Raw genomic sequence first — 25,206 nt, forward strand, 5'->3', positions numbered from 1 at the left:
TTTGATAAGCACTATAGCTTCATTCACGAAAACATAAAGTCAAAACTTACAGAAAGACTTATTGAGCTTTAAAGAAACATCTTTCAGCAACAGTTACATGTTGACATGTACTTACCAAATTTACATGAGGTTTTCTCTCTTAACAGCTGCAAAACAGCCCTTATGTCAATGTCAGAACGTGTCACCCCCCCAATGATTATGAATTAGATAATTAGATAATAGATAATTAGAATTGAAAATTTGGTCTCCTTCATTTGGCATTTTATAACTTTATATAGGTTTGCTTAAAACATGCTTGATTTTAGTTTATTAAACAAATGTAAAATAATGTCAATTTAAAATGTATGTAGTTTTCTTCCTTAATTCTTAATTACTAATTACTAGGCAGCTTAATAAAGGAATAAAGTTTTCAAGAGAACTTTAATTTCTAAAAAAAAAAAGTCAGGCTAATTTGAGGAAAAACAATCTATAGTGAAACATGGCTAAATTAGACTGCTATTAATTTTTATGCATCATATGAAAACAAATGAATGAAGACAACTACAAAATACAAATACTTATGTAAAATTTCAAATGCCCTAGACAATTGTGTATCTTTTAGATTGATTTTGAATTGCACTTAGGTAAGGAAAACATTTTGTATGAATCAATTTATCAAGACTCAAGGGTAGTAAAACTTAAATTTCTGAAAGTAATACTTTTAAAACTGTAATGACAATGAATTAAAGTAAAAACTATATCTCAAATTACCAAAAAAGATAACCACTTAGCCAATGTATAAGACATCATTCATAATGGAGTTTAATATAAGTCCAACAACATGTATTTATAGCTTGACAGTTAAGTATTACTATCTAACACCAGGGAACACACCTTTATTTTGGGAAGGAGACTGTTCAAAGTTCTTTATCTCCATTTCATGAGTTTCCTCCAGTTCTGATTCATTTTTGTGAGTTGTTCCTATATTACTAGCAATGTTATCAACTTTGCTTTCTCTAATACGTGCGGCTCCATTTGACCTTGTGTCTGTGCAATCCCTGGCTTTCCTCTCCCTGACTGCATCTACTTCTGTCACAGTCCTAATCTCAAAAAGTTCTTCAGCTAAAACACAATTTGAATTATTTCTACCAGTTTCAGCTGGTTCATTTTTTTCTCCATTTGCATCTACAGGATCATATAGTTCAGGTGTAAAATAGATAGATTCATCTTCTGCTTCTGCTTCAAAAGCTCTATTTGAAGTAGAAAGTCTGTCTTCTTCACTTACTGGAGACAATTCAATGTCTGGATCCTGGGCTTCTTCACTGCAGAGTAGCTGGTTGGAATGATTGTTTTTAAGAAGAGCGGCATTAATCTTTAATGATGAAACAGCGGTTTCTGACTGAGAGCCTGGTTCAGATGATGCGTTTACTCTTTGAGATGGGGACTCAGATTTATCAATGAGTGGCAAGCCAGTTTTACAACCCTTTTCTGTTTTGAAAGTGGAAGAACGAGAGACACAGTCCTCTGATGACCTAAACTTGGGTGTTGTGGTCAGAATTTTACCAGTATGATACTGTCCTGAAGAATTAAAGCTCGAGCAGCTAACTCTATTTGTTTGTTTGTTGAAGGTTGGGCTTGCGGATCTGGAAATCACAATGTTTTCTTCTTGCACTGCCTGGCCAGACTTCTCTAATAATACTGAATCATCTATGAATACAAAAATTAAAAAATGTTAACTTTCTGTCCTAACACGAAACTGGTTAGTAATCAAACCTGGTCTCAAACTTAGGTTTCCTGATTACCAATACAATGACCTTGAATTCACTATAACATTTATTGCAGAAGAAGAATATACTACAAATTTATATACTATTATATACTAATTAAAACAATTGAAATATTCCTTGATATAAACCACAATTTGGCAAACTGTTTCTATCACAGGCCAGACAGTAAATATTTTAGGTTTTATGGGTCATGTTGTATTTGCTGCAACTACTCAGTGGTGCTGGTCCAGTGTAATACATGCCATCACTCACCTTGGCCTTTGTATATAATATGCAAATGAACGGGCGTGACTGCGTTCCATTAAACTTTATTTATAAAAACAGAGAGTAGGCCAAATTTGGTCACAGGCCATAGTTTGCCAATCCCTGATATGGACCATTATAGTTAGTGTATTTTTAAGTATTTTCTATCATTTAGAATAAATGACTTTCATTTCCCAAAACTACAAAATTCATGTAAGAGGATTATCTATAAACTAGACACTATCAAATGTGAATGGACAGAACTTTTCATACTTTTCTGTACTTTCTGGATCTGATGTCACCTGCTAGTAAAGGACTTTCAGTTATTCATTTTAGGACATTGTGGTTCTTGGATACACAGTTTTGCTTTACCTTCCCTGGGATTTTCTGGTGATAGAGGACTTGCTGCTTCTGATACATAAACTGAGGTACTGTCCTTCAAACACGCCACTTCAAGTGTAGACTCACTGTACGGAATAGACTTTCTGTTCTCTTTGGGTACATCAATGACCTTTTGGTGTTTTTTGGAAAATTCAGCCAAGGACTCCAGTGCACTTTCAAAGGTTGAATGGTGCTGGATTTGCTGCCGGACCCATTTAGAAAGTCCTAAGAAAAAAGTAGACCCAGGGAAAAACTTTAGTTACTTCAGTATTAAGATATTATGTGCCAAGAAAAAACTTGGATAATTTTTCTAATAAAGTAACCTAGAATTTAGAGCATATGGAATGGTTCTCAATACTTTTCCTGCCTTTTTACCTTCACGTGTACAAGATGCGCATATTTCGGTAGCGTTTCCCTTTATACCCAGTGATCCTCAAATGCAGAGAGGGGAGAGGCCAGGGGGACAGAGTAGGAAGGGGGAGATTTTTATTTGTCAGTTTAGAATAACTGGGGAATAAGAGCTCATTTGAATCTAATTTCACAACTGCCCACAAAAATTGCCTGTCTTTCATTTGTAGGGAAACTAGAAGTTGCAAACAACACAACCTTGCATTCCGAATTTCTAAATTTGACTCCTTTTGCAAAAACAAGTTCAACATTCCTGTCTCACAGGTTTTTTTGTTCCTCTTTTCCCCTGATTCCAAATATGTCTTAAACTATCCTGGAGGATAAAAGGAATAACTCTTTTTTATGAGTAAATCATGTCCCCTCTAAATATTACATTGTTTTTAAAATATAAATAATCAAGTTGCAAGGGACAAAATTTGACCAGTGACATATGAAAACTGCATAAAAATGAACCATATTGAATATAAGGTGTTTATTTTTTGTATTGATTTTAGAGAAAGAAACATGGATTTGCTGTTCCCCCTATTTATGCACTCATTGATTGATTCTTACCTGACCAGGGATCAAACCTGCAATCTTCGTGTATGGGGATGATGCTCTAACCAGCTGAGCCACCTGGCCAGGGCTAAGGTGTTTTATAGTGTGACTCACTTCAGAATGAAATTCAAAATCAGATATTTGAACTTTTAGAAAATCAATGTTCTCTGCTAATATTACTAAAATTATCACCTTTTCAAGTAGTTGAAAAAGTTACTATGATTTTTTAAGTTCAAAGAAAGATAAGACAGTTCTTCAAACAACTTGAACTACCTACTACATTTCTATTTCAAATACATTCCTTTAGTTTGTTGTTTTAATGAAGTTTTTCTTTAAATCTATATTTAGAAATATTGAACTTAAACAGAAATCAGTCATCAAAAGAAATCTGTATGTTGTGGTTTTTATTGGCTAAATAAGAGTTCACACTTTGAGTCTCAGAAAAAATAAAACAAAACCATACAGAAATAATTAAAAATTAATTAAAAAAATCAGCAAATCTGAACTATAAGGTAAAAAAGTTTAAGTTCTAGATTTTGAAATAAGAAAGAAGTAAATAATCATTTCCCTTCAAGTTCTTTATTTTTGGTTGCTAGAAGAAAATAAAAATACACCACATAAAAATATGAAATTTTCCAAAATGAAGAAATTTTTGTATTATAGTTACCTCTTCCATTTCGAGTATTTTGTAATCAAAGTAAGCCTTTTCAGTGTAAAATGTCAGTTAGCTTTTGAGACTTGAAAGAATCTGAGCTCCACCTGCTGACTAAACAGAAGCACGTAACGTTTTGCTTTTAATTATGTGTTGACCTAAGCACAATGGCTTGCTCTACATACAAGGGCAGAAGACTAATAAACCAGCATTTGCTGTTTTAATCCAGGTGGGTATGTTTTGACATCAAGCTAAATATACTAATTAGGCTCTGAAATGAAAAAAGTCTAGTCCATACCATACCCATAGGTAACTAATTTGAAACAAATTTAAAATTTAGCATCTTTTCGTTATAGTGTGGTATGAACTTTCTAGCAGTAAAGATAATAATAAAGATGCAAATAATTCCAACAGTTCTTTAACAACTGATGGATTCCTGGTATTGCCTCTAAAGGGACTGTGTTACTGCAAAAAAAAAAAAACAACAAAAAAAACGACAGATGCTTCTTGACTCATAATGGGGTCATTTCTCAATTAACCCACACTAAGTTGAAAATATGGCTAAGTCAAAAATGCATTTAATACACCTAATCTCCCAAAGATCACAGCTGAGCCCAGTCTACCTTAAATGTGCCCAGAACACTTACATTAGCTTACAGTTGGGTAAAATCATCTAACATGAAGCTATTTTATAATTCCCAGCATCACCACAGAGTATCCTACCACATACCACTATCCCAGGAAAAGATCTAAATTCAAAGTGTGTTTTCTGCTAAATGCATACAACATTTGCACCATTGTTCCAGTGGGGAAAAAACGGCCACCTATTTCACTTTGCAGCATGCAGTGGTGTTTTTCCATTTATAAAATCTTAGTTCTGACTAACATAAACTCTAGAGTAACTAAAGCATTTCTAAACAAACCAATAAACACAGCAACAACTTCGACATAACCCAGAATGAGAGAATATAGAACCCTAAGCAGCCAAAGCAGATGTGCCTGTATGCTTAAATGTAAAAACTTGACATTGCTTAGAAAATTCATTTCTGTAGAACAGCTTTTCCCTGATAATGCTAAGTAAATTATTATGGTACTAAGTCAGATCCCACATTCCATAAAACTGAAGTATCCTAAGTGATTAATACTATGTTGATAACTAACCAGATTCTCCTCTATAAAGATTTTTTGCAAACACGTAAGCATTAAAAGCCTAGATTTTCAGTCAATATTAATTTTCCATGTTTGATCTAAATATTCAAATTCTCACAATGCAATATACAGATGGCCTATCACAGAACTGTGCGCTTGAAACCTATATAATTTTATTAACCAATGTTGCCCCAATAAATTTAATTAAAACATTCTCTGATTCTTTAAAAGTAGAAGTCACTAAAGATTGTTATTTATTGTTACTCTAAGCCCAGCTGAGAATCTCACCAGATATATATCGAGTTGGATTACTTCTGAAGCGGTCATCCACTAGAATAAGAGCTCCCCAATCGTTTTTATGTCGAATACATCTATAAAAAATTAGGAAGAAAGCAAAATAAACATAACTTTGAAAATAAAGCTAAATTTCTAATGGGACAGATAAAATACTGAGAAAAATCAATGATATGTCTTTGATTTATATTCCTCTCATCAAACTCGTTACTATGAACAAGGTTATAGAAACTACTATTTCTACTATGACTACTATGACCACTGCCACTTCTTGGCTTTTGACCTTTATAAATTGCGTATTGACTCCATTCATCTTATATTACTGCTTCATCATCACGTCTCTACTCCAATGGACTTGTATCACAATTCTTGTATAAATCAATATTCAGGGTATTACCCTTTACAAAGGTGAGTGACATGGTGCACTATGATTTTATTTCCCTTCTAGTATAAGATTTGTTGTCTTCCTTGGAGTTAATAACCATCTCCACCTTTTTTTTTTTTTTGCTAATCTCTATCTTTTCTATCATTAATTAGTTCCCAAGCTTTGCCACAGTTGTAAAAATTCTTCCCAATATGGTAAAGCCCTCAGAAACCAAAGTAGACTGAGTAGGACGGGACCCGGGGGCTGCTGCACGGCTGTCATTGCGGGTTTCCCTTCCTGACACATTGAGAATTTTGCAAATTCTCTTCCTTTCTTTTGGGTTGAAACTCCAGTTTTCTTATTCCATATCCATGGAATAAGAGAAATCTGCCCTATGAAAGAAAGGCATTTAACAAAGCAGTTCAGAGACAAAGGGTTCACCTTTTCATTTTCCCATGGTTTTCCTACTGCCTCCCTCAAATGAATTATGCCCACTTGAGACAAAGATTATACTTTTAGTAAAGCAGCCCTGTTAGGAAATTCATAGTGCAGTTGTAACCTAGCCACAAAACCATCTGGTCCATTCCCAAAGGCTGTTATTACATTTCATGGACTTGTATTACTTCAAATACACTAATAGTCCCACGTGGCCTTAAAAAAAAAAAGACAACACTTTTTAAACACAAATTTGTTTCTGTTTACTTCAGACCCTTTGGGCAGATCCCCTGTAAGGCGAGGGCCTGAGCACAAGCACTGTTTATGTCAATCAATACGCATTATGAGTTTTATCAAATGATGTAAAATATTTACTTGATTTTTAAATGGACACATATCTTTGTAAGTTGTTACTTGTTGATACTGTTTCCCTTCAAATCAGTACAGTCACAGTTGAGCTAAGCATTTTTAATTAATAAAATACTAAAACTACAGTATCATATATCAATATTACAAACACGTGCTTTTCATTAGGTTTAGAAAAGTATGTTTTGAGGCTCTAGAAGCTCTTTGACCGATGTGGTGTAATGAAAACAAGCATGGAGCCTGGCATCGTTCAACAAAGGTTAATTGAGCATCTATGCCCCCAGCTGGGACACGGTTATGAAGAATGCAAAAACGTGTAATACACATTTAGGAAAGGAGACAGAGAAATAACAGGCTATTATAATACAATGAGATATATGCTCTAATAGAGATAATATATAAAATGCTATGGGTTTCCTAAAGAATAAATAACTTTAGTTTTAGAAGTAAAAAGAATCTTCATAAAGGACATGATTTTCAATTAGGTTTTGACTGGCACACTTGCCAAATGAATTGTATGGTAACTTGTACACTAAGGCAGAGAGTAATGAAAGGACATAGTATGTTTAATAGTTTAATAGTGACATTATGTTTAATAGTGAGAACTTTACTGGATGGAAGTAAGGTATAAGAATGAGAAAAACAGGTGTTGAGGTTTTAAAAAGAGGCGGAGCCAAGATGTTCAGCTCCATCTACTAGCTATGTGAAGTTAGATAAGTACCAGTAATTTCATCTATCACAATAGTGTATGTAAAAATGTTTATAAATGACAAAGTGAGATGCAAATGTATAGTCATGCACCCCTTAACGAGGAGGATACGTTCTGAGAAATGCGTCAGTAGGTGATTTTGTCATTCTGCACACGTCAGAGAGCGCACTGTGCAAATTTTTGCTAGATGGTATAGCCTATCCTAGACTACAAACATGTACTGAATACTATGGCAACTGTGGCACAAATACTTGTGTATTGTGTATGTAAACAACAACAAAAAATACCGTAAAAACATGGTATCAAAGATAAAATGATACACCTATACAGGGCACTTACCATGAGTGGAACTGGTAGGACTGGAAGTTGCTCTGAGTGAGTGGATGACTGAGTAGTGTCGATGGTGAAGCCTGGGACAGTACTGTGCACTACTATGTAGTTTAGAATATCAAAGCTGTCCATGCTGCTTCATGGACAGGGATGTGGTTTGCACTGACTGTAATTACCAAGAAGAAACTGGATGGGGGAAGGTGTGTATCACCTTAATGGCAACTGTCAGGAGGGAGTGAAAGGTAGCCTGAGAATCAGTAGGAATAAGAAATCAAGACAGAGAGAAAAGGAACATAGGGGATTGCCATGGCCATGTAGTTTGGGCTATTGCATGTTGGAGCAGAAGTCAGATTAGAAACTTTTTGGTTTTCATTAAAAAAAAAAAAAAAAGAGGGTAGAAACATGTAGAGGGTATAAAACTGAGAACTCAGTATTCTGACTTTGGAAAATTATTTGTGGTTCCACTGAGCATATCTGGCATAAAGGGCTCTCTCTGGCATTGAATTGATGGAAGAAATAAAACTTATCTATACTTTACATTATTATAACCTGCAATTACTTCCAAAATACAGGCACAAGCTGACTCCACACTACCACAGAAAGATTTACTGAACTGGCAGTGGCACTGACTTCTTATTCAATAGCTCCCGTGGACCTGCGTCCTAGTGCAGGCTCTCAGGTCCTCAACAAACAATTTATAGCAGTGAACTCTGAAGACCATCGGGCTAGATTTGGGAGGGCTGTGACACCCTCTAGCACGTAGTGGTGGAGGGACAGGCTCCTCTGTGCTAAAACAGGTCAGGGGCTGACTCACTGGGATGTAATCTGCACACTTAAAATTGAGGTACTGTGATTGTGAGTGTGAGGTAATCTATTCTAAGCCCCACAGACATTGCTCCCATTAGAGAAAACAGAAAGTCCTCCTGAACTATATATCCTTCCATTTCTTATAAGAAATCTCCACTCTACTCTTACGGGACCACCCTCGTATACATGCTCCATTTTTGACCAAAATGTTGTCATGTGGCACATGGCTATACTTTTGCTTCAAATGGTTTCTTGAAATTTAAGGCATTGCTTATATTACAAGGAAAAATAATCAAGTAAGTGAGAATATTTTTCTAAAATTAAGTCAGGAATTTTAAACGAGTATTTAGCTCCCCTCAAAACTATTTGCTGAACATTAAAATTCCAACAAAACAAAACGAGACAGGTCAATGGACAGGAAGAGACGAAGTAAGCAGACGAAGTGCTTCAAGAACAGCTTGCAGTGCAACTTGGTGCCAAGTATCAATGCACTTCCTAGGCAGAGAAGGGAAATAGCTTAACGAGGTCAGCATATTAACGATAGCGCTCGATCATTCAGTTTGAAGTGAAACACCCACAGGACACCAGTCCGAAATAAGGGGGAAGGGAGGGATGATGTGTTCTGGGACTTACATCCAGCGGTAGCAGTCCTACGTCATCAGCTATACGTAAATATGAACTTTAATGCATTCTGGTCTGCTTATGTATAAATGGGCTAATGTGAGTGAATGAGATACTTGAAAAAAAAATCCACATTCTGAATTTGGCTAGGTCAGATAATGGTTAGCTGTGGGTCTTCTGAATGAACTGAAAATATGTCAGATGGTCATGTTTTCATGATTTTACTCTTAACCTGTATTCATTTATTTGATATATCTAAAAGCCTTACAGCCACACAGAAAAAAATTGAACAGTTGAAACTAACTAGAATTTCATAAACAGAAAATATAAAATATTAAATTGGATTATCAAAAATCTAATAATTATAGTGTTTAAAAATTAAATGTTGGTATCCTATAATATGGAATTATGACATAAAATGGTGATTTAAAAACCAGTTCCACAAAGTACAAATCTTAATGAATCAGAATCCTTAGAAAAAGGAGTATTATAATTAAATTTTACTGTTAATTAGTGTTAATTCTTTAGGATCACAAGCATGGTTTGGTTTAACCCTTCTTGAGTGGTTTACTTTTTACCCATAAAATCATCATGAGTGTGATGGTTATGAGGTAAAAATTTTATTGTTTGTTGGTAAATTCTATAAACATTTACTGTACACCTTTGTGTGACATTCATTGTTTGAACAATCAAAAACCTTCTTTAAACTTTAGCAAGTTGAGTTTTGCTTTGGTTTTCATTTATTTCATTGATTCTTTTCAACTTTCACTTGTGACATCTATCATTGAAAAGATACCAGTTCCTGGGGTTCTAGTGAAATAAATTGGAAGGGTCGTCAGGAGCACGTATAAAAGGACTCATGGACAAAACCAAAGCAGGGTATGACTAAGGGTGGGAGGTGGGGTTGGGGGGCAGGAAGAAGTGGCAGGGGGAAAATGGAGACCACTGTACTTGAACAATTTAAAAAAGAAATAGAAATAAAGATGTAGAAGAAAAGAAATAAAAAGTGAGATACAGAAACATGTTTATTTATATTAATAACCACAATAAACTAATGCATAAACACGAAAAATCAATTAACTTTATTATAAGGAGTAAAGTAGTAAGACAAGCTCTACACAGAGCCCTGATCACAGATAATGTTACAGTAACATTGTATTAAATTGCACTTCACTTACCTACCTAGGGCCTGGTTTAAGGCCCTGTATGCTTGGATTTCATACCATTGACGACCGGGTAAAAGACCTCTCAATTTTGAATGCTGGTCATTATACTGGCGCTTTAGTTCAACCTAATAATTTACAATTAGAATAAAAATAGAGTAGATAATTAAAGTTCATTTTAAATCCTATTAACTTCAAACATTTCAAACATCATTTTAGTAATGTAGAGAGATTTTGTCTTTCAGTGCTAAGTTGGTTTCGATTTATTTAAATATTTCTCATTTTTAAACTTTTTATTGAATTTATTGGGGTGCCATTGGTTAATAAAATTATATAGATTTTAGGTGTATAATTCTATAATACATCATCTATATACTATGCTGTATGTTCACCAACCTCGGTCATCTACTCATCCTTACATTCCCTAAATTCTTAAATTTAGGGAATGTGATGATAAGCTGTATTGAGAAATAATACACATATAATAAAATCCACAAATATTCAACATACATGGAAATAAGTTTTGATAAATATATAGTCATATAATCACCATAAGAATCAAGATGTAGAATATATTCAGCACCCTCAAAAGTCCCTCCTATCCCTTTTCCATTAATTGCCAGTTCTGCTGACCTTGTTTACTAAAATAACCTGCAGTTTTGTGTTTTCTAGAATTTCATGTAAATGTCATACAGCATGTAATTATGTCTGTCTGTTTTCATTTAACATCATGATTTTGGAATTCATTCATCAGTAGTTCGTTCTTTTATGTTTATCCAGTCTGATAATCTCTGCTTTTTTCTATGGGATATTTAGGCCATTCAGGTTAACGTGATTATTGTTATAACATGGCTTAAATCTACCGTAGCAGAACCCACAGTCTTCTCAAGCACACATGTAACATTTTCCAGGAAAGATTATGTGTTAGGTCACAAAACTAGTCTTCAGAACTTTGAGAAGACTGAAATCATATCAAGTATCTATTTCAACCACTAGAGCATGAAATTAGAAATCAGTAACATGAGGAAAACGAATATTCACAAACATGTGGAAATTATCAAACACCTGAGCAAACCAATGGGTCAAAGAAGAAATTTTAAAAAATCAGTATCTTGGTAAAAATGAAAATAGAAATCAAAATTATGGAATGCAGCAAAACCAGTTCTAAAACAAATGTTTAAAGCAATAAACAACCTAACTTTACACCTTAAAAAGATAAACTAAACTCAAAGTTAGTAGAAGGAAGAAAACAATTAAGATGAGAACAGAAATAAATGAAATATAAACTAGAAAAAACAAAAAAAATCATTGACATTAAGAATTAGTTTTTGAAAAAATAAACAAAACTGACAAACTTTTGCTAAATTAAAAAAAACTCAAATAAAATTATAACTGAAAGAGCAGATTACAGCTGAGACTACCAAAATGCAAAGGATCATAAAAGACTTCTAGGAAGATTTATGTGCCCCAAATTGAATAAACTCAAAATAAATAAATTCCAGTAAACATATAATCTACCAAATCAGTAAGTTGTGAAGAAATAGAAAATCTGAATAGACCTAAAATACTTAAAGAGATTGTAGTACTAATAAGACAATCTCTGTACAAAGAAAATTCCGGGGCCAGACAGTTTCACTGGTGAATTCTACCAAGCATTTAAGGAAGAATTAACATTGATCCTTCTCAAATGCTTCTGAAATATTGAAGAAGAGGGAACACATCCCAATGCATTTTAGGAGACCAGCAGTGTTCTCTCACCAAAGCCAGGTAAGCACAATATTCTTGCTAAACAGTTATAAAAATCCTCAATAAAATATCAGCAAACTGAATTGAACAGCTCAGTAAAAGAACCATACACCGTAATCAAGTGGGACTTATCCCTGCAGTGCAAGATTGGTTCAACATACATAAATCAATAAATGTAATACACCAGAGTAACAGAATGAAGGATAAAAATCATATGATCATTTCAATGCAGTTGATGCAGTTGACGCAATAAATGCAGAAAAAGCATTTGACAACTTTAACACCATTTTATAGTACAAACTATTAAAAAATTCAGTATGGAAGGAATGTACCTCAACATAATAAAGACCATGTAGACAAGCCTACATATAACGTCATAGTCGATGGTAAAGAGCTGAAAATTTTTCCTCTAAGATCCAGAACAAGACAAAGGTGCCCACTCCCTCCATTTCTATTCAACAAAGTACTGAAAGTCTTAGCCTGAACAATTAAGCAAGGAAAAAAAAACATAAAAGGCATCCGAATCAGAAAGAAAGAAGTAAAATTATCTGTGTTTGCAAATGGCATGATCTATATGTAGAAAACTCTAAAGACTCTGTCAAAAAAAAAAACAAAAACCCTATTAGAACAAACAAATTTAGTCGAGTTGCAAGACATAAAATCAGTAAGACCTAAAACCATAAAACTCATAGAAGGAAACACAGGCAGTAAACTCTCTGACATCACTCTTAGTCATATTTGTTAATATATCTCCTCCAGCAAGATAAGCAAAAGAATAAAAACAAATGGGACCACATCAAACTAAAAAGTTTTTGCACAGCAAAACACCATCAACAAGCCCTGGCTGGTGTGGCTCAGTGGATTGAGCATGAGCCTGCGAACCAAAAGATCGTGATTTGATTCCCCGTCAGGGCACATGCCTGGGTTGCAGGCCAGTTCCCAGCAGGGACCAATTCCCAGCAGGAGATGCACAAGAAACAACCATACATTGATATTTCTCTCCCTCTCTCCTTCCCTTCCCTTCTAAAGATAAATAAATAAAATTTTAAAAAATGATATCAACTTTATAAAAAAAATCAACAAAATGAAAAGACAACCTACTGAATGGGAAAGATATTCGCCAATGATACATACAGTAAGTGTTAATATGCAAATTACAGGGATGAGCAAAAGTAGTTTTATAGTTTGTTATATGGAAAAAGACATGCAGGTTATATAATTACTGTGATAGCTTTAGAAACTCAAAACAATATCACCACGGCACTTACGAGATTATACATAAAGCACTGTGACACTGTGACATTCTTTTGAGTTAAAAAAGCTTTTGAAATAATTATAACCTGTATGTCTTTATCCACATGAATGAACTGCAAACCTACTTTTGTCCACCCTTCTATGTAAGGACCTCATACAACTTAACAGTAAAGACAAAAAAAAAATTTTTTAATACACAGAAGACTTGAGTAGACATTTTTTTCAAAGAGGATATACAGTCAATGGATATACAGAGAAACGCTCAACATCATTAATCATCAGAAAAATGCAAATTAAAAACAAAATGAAATATCACACCTCATACTGTCAGAATGGCTATCATCAATAAATCAATAAACAACAAATTTTGGCAAAGAGGTAGAGAAAAGGGAACCCTTGTGCACTGTTGGTGGATTGCAAATTGGTGCAGCCACTATGAAAAACATGGGGGTTCTTCAAAAAATTAAAAATAGAACTACCATATGACCCAGCACTCCCACTTCTGAGTACTTATCCGAGGAAACCCAAACACTTATTCAAAAAGGTATATATGCGCCCCTGTTTGTTGCAGCATTATTTACAATAGCTAACATTTGGAAGCAACTTAAGCATCCATCAACAGACAATTGGATAAAGATGATGTGGTACATATATACAATGGAATATTACTCCACTATAAGAAAGAATGAATTTTTACCATTGTGACAACACAGATGGACCTGGAGGGTGTTACGCTAACTGAAGTAAATCAGACACAGAAAGACAAATATCATTTGATTTTGCTTGTATGTGAAATTTAAAAAACAAAGTAAATGAACAAACAAAATCGAAACTCAGATCAGAAAACACACTGAGGGTTGCCCAGTGGGAGGAAAGTTGGGGAGCTGGGTGAAAAAGCCAAAGGGATTCAGAAATACAAATAGGCAATTCCAAAGCAGTCTTGGGGATACAGGCCAATATACTGGCCTACATTCTATAGAGAATATAGAATATAGCCAATAACCTTGTAATAACTACATGGTGTCAGGTGAGTATGCGATTTACTGGGTGGACCGCTCTGTAAAGTTATGTAAATGTCTAACGACCACACTGCACACCTGAAACTAATATAATATTGAATGTCAACTAATTAAAAATAAAAATATTTTAAAAGCATACAAAATTCAGTTGTCTTTGTAGACAATAACAACAAACTAGCCCCTCAAAGTAGGAAAACAACCCCATTTTACAATAGCATCAAAAGGAATTAAATACATTGGAATAAATTTAACAGAAGAGGAAAAAGATCTTTACACTGAACACTGTAAGATGATGGAAGGAATTAAAGAAACAAAAATAAATGAAAAGATACTGCATTTATTTATGGATTAGAAGAATTAAGAGACTTCCGCCAAGATGGAGGCATAGGTGGATGTGCCATGCCTTCTCACACAACCAAGTTTAGAGACAACTAAATATTAGCAACAGAAAACACAGCCAGAACACGGAAAATTGAACTTTTCGGAAGTCCGTTAACAACAAATTCTTCAGCCTGACCGGTAAGGGGCGAAACCAGCGGCTGGTGAAGCGGGGTTGCACAGGAGGACTCGGTCAGACGGACTCAGGTGCGGAATCCAGGCGCAGGGTTGGACCTAGTGAGCGACCGAGCGAGCGACCGCGGGGGAGCCAGCGGGGAGCGGTGCTGCGTGTTGACTGTGGTCGCCCATTTGTGCGCAAGCGGACAGGCGAGGGAGTGGGCGGTTGGACCGGCCCGGCGGGTCCCCGTGGCAAGCAGCAGTGGAGGGCGCCGCCATTTCCCTGCTCTGACCCCACCTCCACATACAGTATCATAACCCAGCAACTCTGAGTGGCCCGGCCCAGGTGAACCACCAAATGCGCTGCTCCTCACCCAGCTGTCAGAAACAGCAGAGGGGGTCGCCATTTCCCCGCTCTGACCATGCCCCCACATACAGCGTCACAACCCAGCAACCTGGGAGTCCAAGGCACCGCTTCTCACACTTAAAGGGTGCAAACAGACCAAAAATAGCTCAAGAAGATCTCAAAGCCCCAGAGCCCTTAGATCTAAGCGATGAAGAAATAGCAAAACTCTCAGACGCACAGTTTAAAACACTGGTGATCAGGATCCTCACAGAACTGGTTGATTATACCCACAAATTAGACAAATATAAGAAGGCGAAACTAATTGAAATGAATGGAATTGCACAGGACACCAATAGCAATGAAAAGGAAACTGGGACTCAAATCAATGGAGTGGACCAGAAGAAAGCAAATAATGGCCAAACAGAAAAGAGTCAAGAAGCAAGAATTCAAAAAAATGAGGAGAGTCTTAGGAACCTCCAGGACATCTTTAAACGCTCCAACATCCGAATTATAGGGGTACCAGAAGGGGGAAAGGCACAGCCACCAGTGGAAAACTTATTTGAACAAATAATAAAGGAGAATTTCCCCAATCTGGCAAAGGAAATAGACTTCCAAGAAATCCAGGAAGCTCAGAGAGTCCCAAAGAAGTTGGAACCAAGAAGGACCACACCAAGGCACATCATAATTACATTAGCCAAAATTAAAATGAAAGAGAGAATCCTAGAAGCAGCAAGAGCTAAGGGGGACAGTCACCTACAAAGGAGTCCCCATCAGACTGTCAGCAGATTTCTCAAAAGAGACCTTACAGGCAAGAAGGGGCTGGAAAGAGGTATTCCAAGTCATGAAATCCAAAGACCTACAATCAAGATTGTTCTATCCAGCAAAACTTTCATTTAGAATGGAAGGACAGATAAGGTGCTTCTCAGATAAGATCAAATTCAAGGAGTTCATCATCACCAAGCCCTTATTATCTGAAATGTTAAAGGGACTTATCTAAGAAAAAGAAGTTGAAGAAACATGAACAGTGAAAGGACAACAAACTCACAGTTATTAACAACCACGCCTAAAACGAAAGCAAACTAAAAGGACAGCTAGATCAGGAGTGGAAACATAGAAATGAAGATCTCAAGGAGGGTTAGCAACAGGGGAGTGGGAGGAGGAGAAGGAAAAGGGGGGAGAAGGTACAGAAAATAAGTAGCATAGACAGTAGATAGAAAATAGAAGGGGGGGGCAAGAATAGCATGGGAAATATAGAATCTAAAGGACTTGAGACACATGGTCATAAACTAAAGGGGGGGTAATAGTGGGGATGGGGGGCTAGGGTGGAGGGGAATGAAAGGGGGAATAGAACAACTGTAACAGCATAATCAATAAAAAAATTTTTAAAAAAAAGAATTAATATTGTTAAAATGTCCTTAGTATCCAAAGTGATCTACAGATTCAATGCAATCCCTGTCAAAATTCAAATAGCATTTTCATAAAAATAGGACAATAATCCTAAAATTTCTGTAAAACCACAGGAGATCCTGAATAGCCAAATATTGAGATATTGAGAAACCTGGTGGCATCACACTTCCTTGTGTTAAACTACATTATAAAACTTTAGTAATTAAAACTAAAATTTGTATGGTACTGCCCTGGCTGGTGAGATTCAGTTGGTTGGAACATCGTCCCATAAACCAAAAAAAGGTCACAGGTTCTAGTCATTGAATTAGATATTATAATCATATCCCTTTTCAAAGAGACCCAGAATTAACTATAGGGCTTAAAACTACATTCCTATTAAAAGCAAGATCACACCAAAGGATACTACAAACCCAGCTTTCATCTGGTCTTCACGAAAGTCCCACAAGTGGACTACTTTTATACAAAGTCAGAATATATGGTACACAAATTCAGACTGAAGTATTCAAATATATAGGTTAATAAGCTTTTTCCTACAAAAAGCTCTCCTATAAAAAGTAAGATGCAAGTTCTCAGTGAAAGGAATTTGTGTGTTATGATTTTAGTTTTTCATACACTAATTGAATGAAAAAAAGGAACTTATATTTTAAGCTCTCAAGAATACTATGGAGTTAACTATGCCTTAAAGCTTAAAAAAGGAAACTAAATAAAAAAGAAGCTGTAGAAACATTAACATTTAAAATATAACAGTTAAAGTAGAAAACTGATATAATGGGAAGAAATTTTTGGTAGCTTAAAGAAACACTCTATTCACTTCTATTTACAGTTTTGGCTGTATGCAAGGCATCTGTGAGAGGCACTAGATATACAAAGATGAGTTAAAAATATTTTCTGCCTACTAAGAGTTTACAAAGATCAGGAAAAGACATGAGTACAAATGGCCACCAAGTAAATATTGGTGTTAAAATATTAACTTTGGTTATAGCACATAGAAATAAGAGGAGTTGAGAAATGATGATACGCTATGAATTTGGTGCAAGAGCAGATAGAGGGCCCTTCCTGGAAAGGCGAAAAGAATAAAAAAGAAGCCCAGTTTGTAACACTGTGGAGCTATGGAATTTAAGTGACGAAGTAGATGTGGGGTTTGTTGAAGAGAGAAAAGATAAGAAATCACTCCAGAGTTTCCAGTCACAGAGAGAAGCAAACCAGAAATCCACCAAGAGAAGACAAGAGTAGAAGTTTAAGGAAGAAGATAATTGGATTAATCTGTGTTAAAGGAATAATTTATAAACTAAGAACAGAAATTGACAATGAGTAAGCTAAACAGAAAGTCAAAATTAAAAAGTTTGGAACCAAAGATCTTATTAATAATAAATGATAAATAACGTATTGAGTTCCTATAATGTTCCATGTGCAGTGCAGTGCTTACTACATGTTACCTCATTAAATCCTCACAACAGTCAAAAGGTAGATATTACTACCCCATTTTACAGATTAGGAAAATAAGGTTTAGAAGACTAAGTAGCAATGTTGCATATCACCCAGACTGTAAGGCGTAGAGCTGGGATTTTAATCTAGGTCTGCCTATATCTAGAGCTTGTTCTCTTAAGAGTGAAAACTCTAGAGTCAACACACTAAATTGCTTCTTTGAGTAATCTGAAGTAGTCAGTTCTGTTAGGCTTATTTTTCGTATTTAAAAATGGGATGAGCCCTGGCTGGTGTGGCTCAGTGGATTAAGTGCTGGCCTGCAAACTAAAGGGTCACCAGTTCGATTCCTGGTCAGGGTACATGCCTGGGTTGCAGGCCAGGACCTCAGTAGGGGGTGCATGAAATGTAACCACACACTGATATTTCTCTCCCACTCCTCCCTCCCTTCCCCTTTCCATAAATAAATAAATAAATAAATAAATAATTTTAAAGACATACTTAAAATAAAATAAGAAATCGTTCTGAAATTCAATGACCAATAACAGTATGTAAACTCAAAGAAATTAACTATAATTCCTAGCAACTAGTTAATTCAATGAGAAACGGCATGAATTGCTACTTTCAGTTTAGCTTTTAAAGATTCCCCTAGGTAGTATTCCTGGACAAGCATATTTTGTAGTATAAGCCTAATTAAAGTTATGAGTAATTTTGTTGAAAAAAATTTTGGACTTTGAAGATAACATTGTTTTAAGAAGTTGTAGAACTACTCAAGAAGAACAGTCTTCAGTAATCTATAATACTATTAACCTTTTTACACAAAGGGCATGCTTTAGGAGAGAAAGCAGAAGAGTACACTTCTAACAAGTAACTTTCCAATTGGTAGGCAAGAAATTTTATTTTATATCCACTCACAAGAATCTGTCACATTTCCAAATTAAAACTTTATAACTAGAATATAAAGAAAATTAACTGTTATTTGTGTCATAAACTGTGTTTTTAAAAGCAATAAAAATAGTAAATAATCTTCTAAAAATATTTTAGAAAAAAACACTAAAAATTCTACCCAACTGAGAAAGATAAACATTTCCTACCTGTCTCTCAAAACCTAACCAGTTTCTCTATATTCTTTAAGAGTATCCCCCTACTCCTCTTAACCTGGCAATTATCATTTGTCATATATAATAACTGGAGATTTTCAAAATTCTCTAAACCATATTCAGACAAATACCTTATAATACTCAATGACATTGTACCCAATGACAATAGTTGTTTCCTAGAGCAACTGTTGTCAAAAAATGACTGCTGTCATTTTTTAAGGAAAAAAAAGTTATAAATAAAACAGATGATGTAGCAACTATTAGATTATATAAACAAAATTATATTATCTTTCCTCGGTCTTTTATTTTTCATTAAAATGAATCAACTTATGTATAAATACATCACATCAATTTCTTGTAAATTTTCAAATACTCTTTAAAATCCAAATGGCAAAGAGTAAATGAGGTCCTGGTCAAGATGGAGGCATAAGTAAACACGGCTCACCTACTCACACAACCACAGCAAACATTACAACCAAACTAGAAAACTATCACCCAGAACTGTGAGTAAATAACTTACATGCATGAACCATGGACATGAACTAAGGGGTGGACTGCCAGAGGGAATGGGGATACTGGGTGGAGGGGGCATAGGGGGAAATATTGGGACAACTGTAATAGCATAATTAATAAAATATATTAAAAAATAAAATCTAAAATACTGCCAATATTTGACCTATTAAAATTAATTTAGGTGAGAAGAAAAAAGCTTTTGAAAGTAAATATATAAAGGTTAACTTTGAAATATTTTTTATTATTCAAGAAATAGATTTTTAAAACTCAATGGACAAATCAGGGAAAAGTAGGGAGCCAGCATATCTCTTTTCACCGAGGAGGCATGAAAACCAGTGCCCATTTTAAAATGACATAAAGCATATGTGAAAAAGCCAGTTTCTCCTGCCAGCAAAGAGCCTAAATGTTAAGTAAACCGAAGGCTGGAAGGGATTAGTGGAAATGTCATAAGACAACCTTTTACTTTTACCTGCTCATCCTTATAAACTCACTCTCACCCGCCGGCATGCTTTCCAAACAAACAGTTTCAATGTGCAGCAGCAAAAGGCCTGTGGCAAGCTCTGCCATCTTGTAACTGTCACAGAGATTAGTCTTTGATCTATTTGGGAGGTCATGTGCACATTCACATTAGCTGTACAGGCCAACAATATTATACCTGTTGACCAGTGCTTCTTAAATGCCTAATGAGACAGACAGTTTAAAGTATTGGACGTTAACTGTGAACGTTTTTTTCGAATTTTTGGCAGAAAGCAAACAGCATAAACTGAGCAAGTGTGGTTTAGAAAAATGATCTTTTAGACCAGTTAACATTACTTTTCAAATACATTTTACAAGGCTTTCCCAAAATAGAAAGCGATATTTAATTGTACTCTCTGGAAGAATTTAAACCAGTTAGTGCCCACCCGTCCCCAATAAATTAATGTATGCGTAATTTCGGAGGAGTTTGTGAACAGCAGGGAGACGGCAAATTATTTTATCAGAGGTTGCAAAGAGACTGGCCTAAATTTGTTTTGCAAGGCCCTTACTGTAGCTTAAAATAATCTGAACTATTTGCCAACCCTCAATTAGCTCATTCATTTAAATAATCTGTTTAACTTCCATTGCGGCTTCAGTTGCGCAACCTATTGATTCAGATATTGCATTAATTCATAAAATACTTTTTTCATACCTGTAGTTCAAAGTTCCCACAGAATAAAAAAATACATCTTAGTGTGGTAGATTCTAGACAACTGAAAATATTTCTGCATCAAAAGCTAATCTGATATAAATTGAGATGAGATCCCGAATAGCAAAGATAGATGAATCAATACTGAAGTGGTACTTAGAGAATTACGTAAAAACACCCATATAGCATCCAGGCAGGAGCTTATATGGTTTTGAATTCTGATTTTACCATCACATTACAATATACTTGAGATCAAACAATATGCTCCTGAAGTCCCTCAATGACTCAGTTTTACTGGAGACAGAAGAAGTAGTATACTACTGCCAGTAGTAGTTCATATGAAATAACCAAAAACTAGAAACTGAAATCACAATTTTGAACATTAGTTTTTTCAACATCGTCAAATCCTACAGTGTTGGGCTTAAATAGCTCTGTTCAAAAGTAGCCTTTTATAAATTTTTATAAGTCGCTTCAAAGAAGTAAATGGTGTGATACAAATAGCTGGAACTATAAATGCATCTCCTCACTTTACTGCTGCCTCATATCCCAATTCCTATAAATATGTATTATTATTTCAGTAATAAATACCTCCTTAAAAGCAATCAATACAGGCAGAATACATATTTTTTCTTGTATGTCGGCTCTACCACAAGAGTTCAATTCTCAAAATAAGACTAAGAACAAATAATCAGCTAAACTTAGTAATTAAAAATATTAAGAAAACTTTGCTTCAGAAAAATAAACACATTTGTCTAGCAAACACTCAAGAAGAATAGTTTTATCCTGAGCCAAGATACAGAACCTAAAACATAAACATTTATAGCAAACCAAATCTGGAAGACAGAGACTGTGCATTAGAGGCATTTACCGCTCCATATCCTCACAGTGTAAACACTTTTATCAGGGTATCACAATATAAATTCCAATGGTTAGAGTTCTAAACTCAGCATAAGATCTTGTATGTGAAATAATTTAGCTAGATAAAAGGAATATAGCTGGTTTTATTTCATCTGGCACATTTTCAAGATTTCTGAAACACCAAGTTAACCAAATATAGTATACTTTTTTTTAAATGGGGAAAAATGGGTTTCTGCCAAGAGTTAAGAAGCCAGCCTCCCTTTCGGATTTAATTTTTTTTAAAGGCACAGTAGAAATCGTTTTCAATTGTTATGTATTCTCCTTGTTATGTTAGGAATTGACCAAAATAATCTACCAAGAAATAAAAATCAAGAAATAGTAACAGACATAGTAATAGTAATATAATTTAACTCACACATGTTTTAGGGCTGCTTTGAATAAAAAAATTTTTTTGCAGAAAAGCCTGTATTAAACTTTGTATTATAAATAGTCAGTAATGAAAAAATAACCTAAAATTTTCAAATACAAGAAAAAGAGTAAAACATATCCCCCTTAAATAGGCATCTCTTGTTTTCAACATACATACAAGGTGGGGCAAAAGCAGATTTATAGTTGTGAGACATGAAACACAATAAAGCTATTGTAAAAATCATCACCTGCATGTCTTTTACCACATGAACAACTGTGACCCTACTTTTGCCCCTCCCTGTATGTGTTTAACATATTCAGCCTCACCTGGTTATAATTTAACTACTACGCAGAATAGTTGATCGGTAATTCAGTAACACTTAAACAATCCTAAATAAATGCCGTAGATAATAATAATGCAAAATCAGCATTAGATTTCATTTTTTTAAACCATAAAAACAATTTGTCAAGATAAGAAAAGAACACAGGAATAAAAAACAGAAATTAGTCTGTTTCTATTAAAAGGAAAAAAAAGACAGTTAATACTTTAAGACAGGCAAGAAACCTTAATTTTCATATGCTTATTCTATAGAGGGCTAAATTTAAAATATCTTAAAAAGAGTAATAGGCTTTGTGGCAATTTACTTGAGCTACCCACAATAAATCTGAAAATGCTTAAATTATCTATCATCTGTAGAAAATACTCTCTCTCTCTCTCTCTCTCTCTCTCTCTCTCTCTATATATATATATATATATATATATATATATCCCCTTACTCTTATAGCCCAGGGGTATCAAACTCATCTTCACCAGGGGCCACATCAGCCTTAAGGTTGCCTTCAAAGGCCTGAATGTAATGTCAGCTCCTTAACAGTTAAGGAGTAGTTACATTTATACAGTCCTAAAATTATCTTGGCCCTTTGAAGGCAACCATGAGGCTGATGTGGCCCTCAGTGAAAATGAGTTTGACACCCCTGCTCTAGCCCATTTTAAGGGAAGGAGGTATAATGAAAAGAGCATATGGCACAGAGACAAGGCTTTGAGACTTAGTAGTTGGCTGATCTTGGGCAAATCACAATACCCCCGATTTAGCTTCCTTTCTCCATTTATTACTCTATAAATGAAAGAAAATAATCCCGCCAACCTTATCTCATAGAGTTGGTTGAAGAAATAAAACGACAATGGTAAAGCATCATATATTAGAGGTAAGTGGGGAGTCATTATTTATCCCATATTTCTAAAACCCATTGTAGGTTTGGGTGCGTTTTACATTCTGTCATTATGTATCATTGCATATATGGGGGGCAAATATTTATAGTTGTAAGTATGTGAAACAGTTTATTCTTGTATTATTATTTACCAATTATTATATTATGTATTTGTATTACAAATGTAAACCTATTTTGCTCACCCTTGTATCTGAAAAAAAAAAAAGAAGATAGAGACAATGTAGGCCATCTACTTCAGGCTGTTGACCTCAAATTAGGGTTTTAACATTTGTATCCACTCTCTCTGAAACTGTTTAACCTACATTACTCTATATATAGACACATTATTTTAGGTGACTTATAAAGGAAGTTTCTTTGGCTTATAGAGTGGCCACTTTTTCATCAAATATCAATGAAAGTACATATGTAGACTAGCAAGATACATAGAGTTCAGTGTTCAGTTTTGAGACACTTTTTTCTAAATGACTTCTGCAATTGATCTTAATTTTTCTGAGACATTATAACACTCTTTAATATCCTTCACAATATTTTTCCTTCTTTAATATCCTTCACAATATTTTTCAAATATTGCACTCTTTAATATCCTTCACAATATTTTTCAAAGATTTTATTTGTTGATTTTTAGACAAAGGGGAAGGGCAGGAGAAAGAGTAGGAAAGAAACATCAATGTGTGGTTGCCTCTCACGCACCCCTCACAGGGGACCTGGCCACAACCCAGGCATGTGCCCTGACTGGGAATCAAACCAGTGACCCTATGGTTCACAGGCCGGTGCTCAATCCACTGAACCACACAAGTCAGGGCTCCTTCACAGTATTTTTTTTTTTAATCATTTTGCAACCTATGAGCTGTATTTAAAGAAGAACTATATAAAATATGTAAGTGGTATAATATATAGAATATGTACACGATTGGTCCTCTACTAGTCTAAATATGATTCATATCTTATAATCTAGAGCTTCCTCTGTTAAAGGCTTGAGACTCTTAACATTATGAGAGCCCAATAACTATGAGTAAACCCTTTTAGCCAAACCACCCCCCAAAACAACCCAAAAACCCACATAATGAACTATCTATCTTACATAACAGAGCAAGTTGAGGCTGTAAATGGAAACCTAGGCTCTTAAAGGAATGAACCAATATTAAAAGGCTTTGCTAGTGCTGCATTCAGCAAGTGACAGAGACCTTCTACATTCAGATGGCAAGATCTCTCATGGAAGAGGCTTGTGGATGCTAGAAGATATAATAAGTACTGTGCCTTGAGGAGGTTGCACAAAAGTTTGGAGGCAATGGCAGGCATAGACCGTGGAAGACAATCCCAGTGCGAGGAAGCTCGGATTCAGATTTACATGATTACATGAAATGCTGTGACATTTAAAAATGAACATAAGAGAAAGTATACAAGTAAAAAAAAAATTACATGAATACTTAAAATACACTTAAAACTTTAAAATTCTGTTTAGCATTTCCATAGCCCAACAAATGAGACATCTTGCCATCCACATTTTTATTAATACATTCACTTATCTTTCAAACATAAATACCCTTTGTTTTTTTAAATATCACTTTCTAACTTAACATTATTGTTTCAAATGTTTGATTCAAGGCTTCGCAAATGTAAATGTGGAAGTAAAGAATATAGGATCATAATACTTTAAAATACTTGATCTTAGAAAGTAATGAAGAATGAAGAAAGTATGAAGAATTCTGGTTTCAGGAAGCCCCCCTGCCCCCGCCAAAGAAATTTCTTCTTCCCTTGCCTCTTAAAAACTAAACCAAAATTAAAAGACAAATGAGAAAGCAAAATATAGTCTCCATCCTCAATTAAACTAGGAGACATCTGTAACCTCAAACCCCAGTATATGAACACGAAAAGCAGATGGGCAAATGGTAAATGACAAAGAAGAAAGGTGAAAGTTCAAACTGAAGTAGCCACAGAATTATTGATGGGAAATAAGCCAGTTAGGTGAGCAGAATCCAGAAAGAGTCAGAAAATAGATGCATAGCGTATACTACAAG

The 25,206-nt window shown here is 34.9% G+C and overlaps 1 protein-coding gene across 1 annotated transcript in view; it reads right to left on the reverse strand.

The window, feature by feature from the left end:
- Positions 1–787: 787 nt before the first annotated feature.
- BRIP1 (BRCA1 interacting helicase 1) overlaps positions 788–25,206 on the reverse strand; it is a 115,183-nt gene continuing 90,764 nt past the window's right edge. The window contains exons 17-20 of the mRNA XM_037163755.2: positions 10,241–10,353; positions 5,425–5,507; positions 2,382–2,615; positions 788–1,686 (exon numbers count right to left, since the gene is read on the reverse strand). Coding sequence (XP_037019650.2) covers positions 851–1,686; positions 2,382–2,615; positions 5,425–5,507; positions 10,241–10,353 — 1,266 coding nt within the window. The 3' untranslated portion in view covers positions 788–850. The remainder of the gene's footprint in view (positions 1,687–2,381; positions 2,616–5,424; positions 5,508–10,240; positions 10,354–25,206) is intronic.

Source organism: Artibeus jamaicensis, unplaced genomic scaffold (genome assembly GCF_021234435.1).
Source record: "Artibeus jamaicensis isolate MK-2021 breed Jamaican fruit bat unplaced genomic scaffold, CSHL_Jam_final contig_1998, whole genome shotgun sequence".
NCBI lineage: Eukaryota > Metazoa > Chordata > Mammalia > Chiroptera > Phyllostomidae > Artibeus > Artibeus jamaicensis.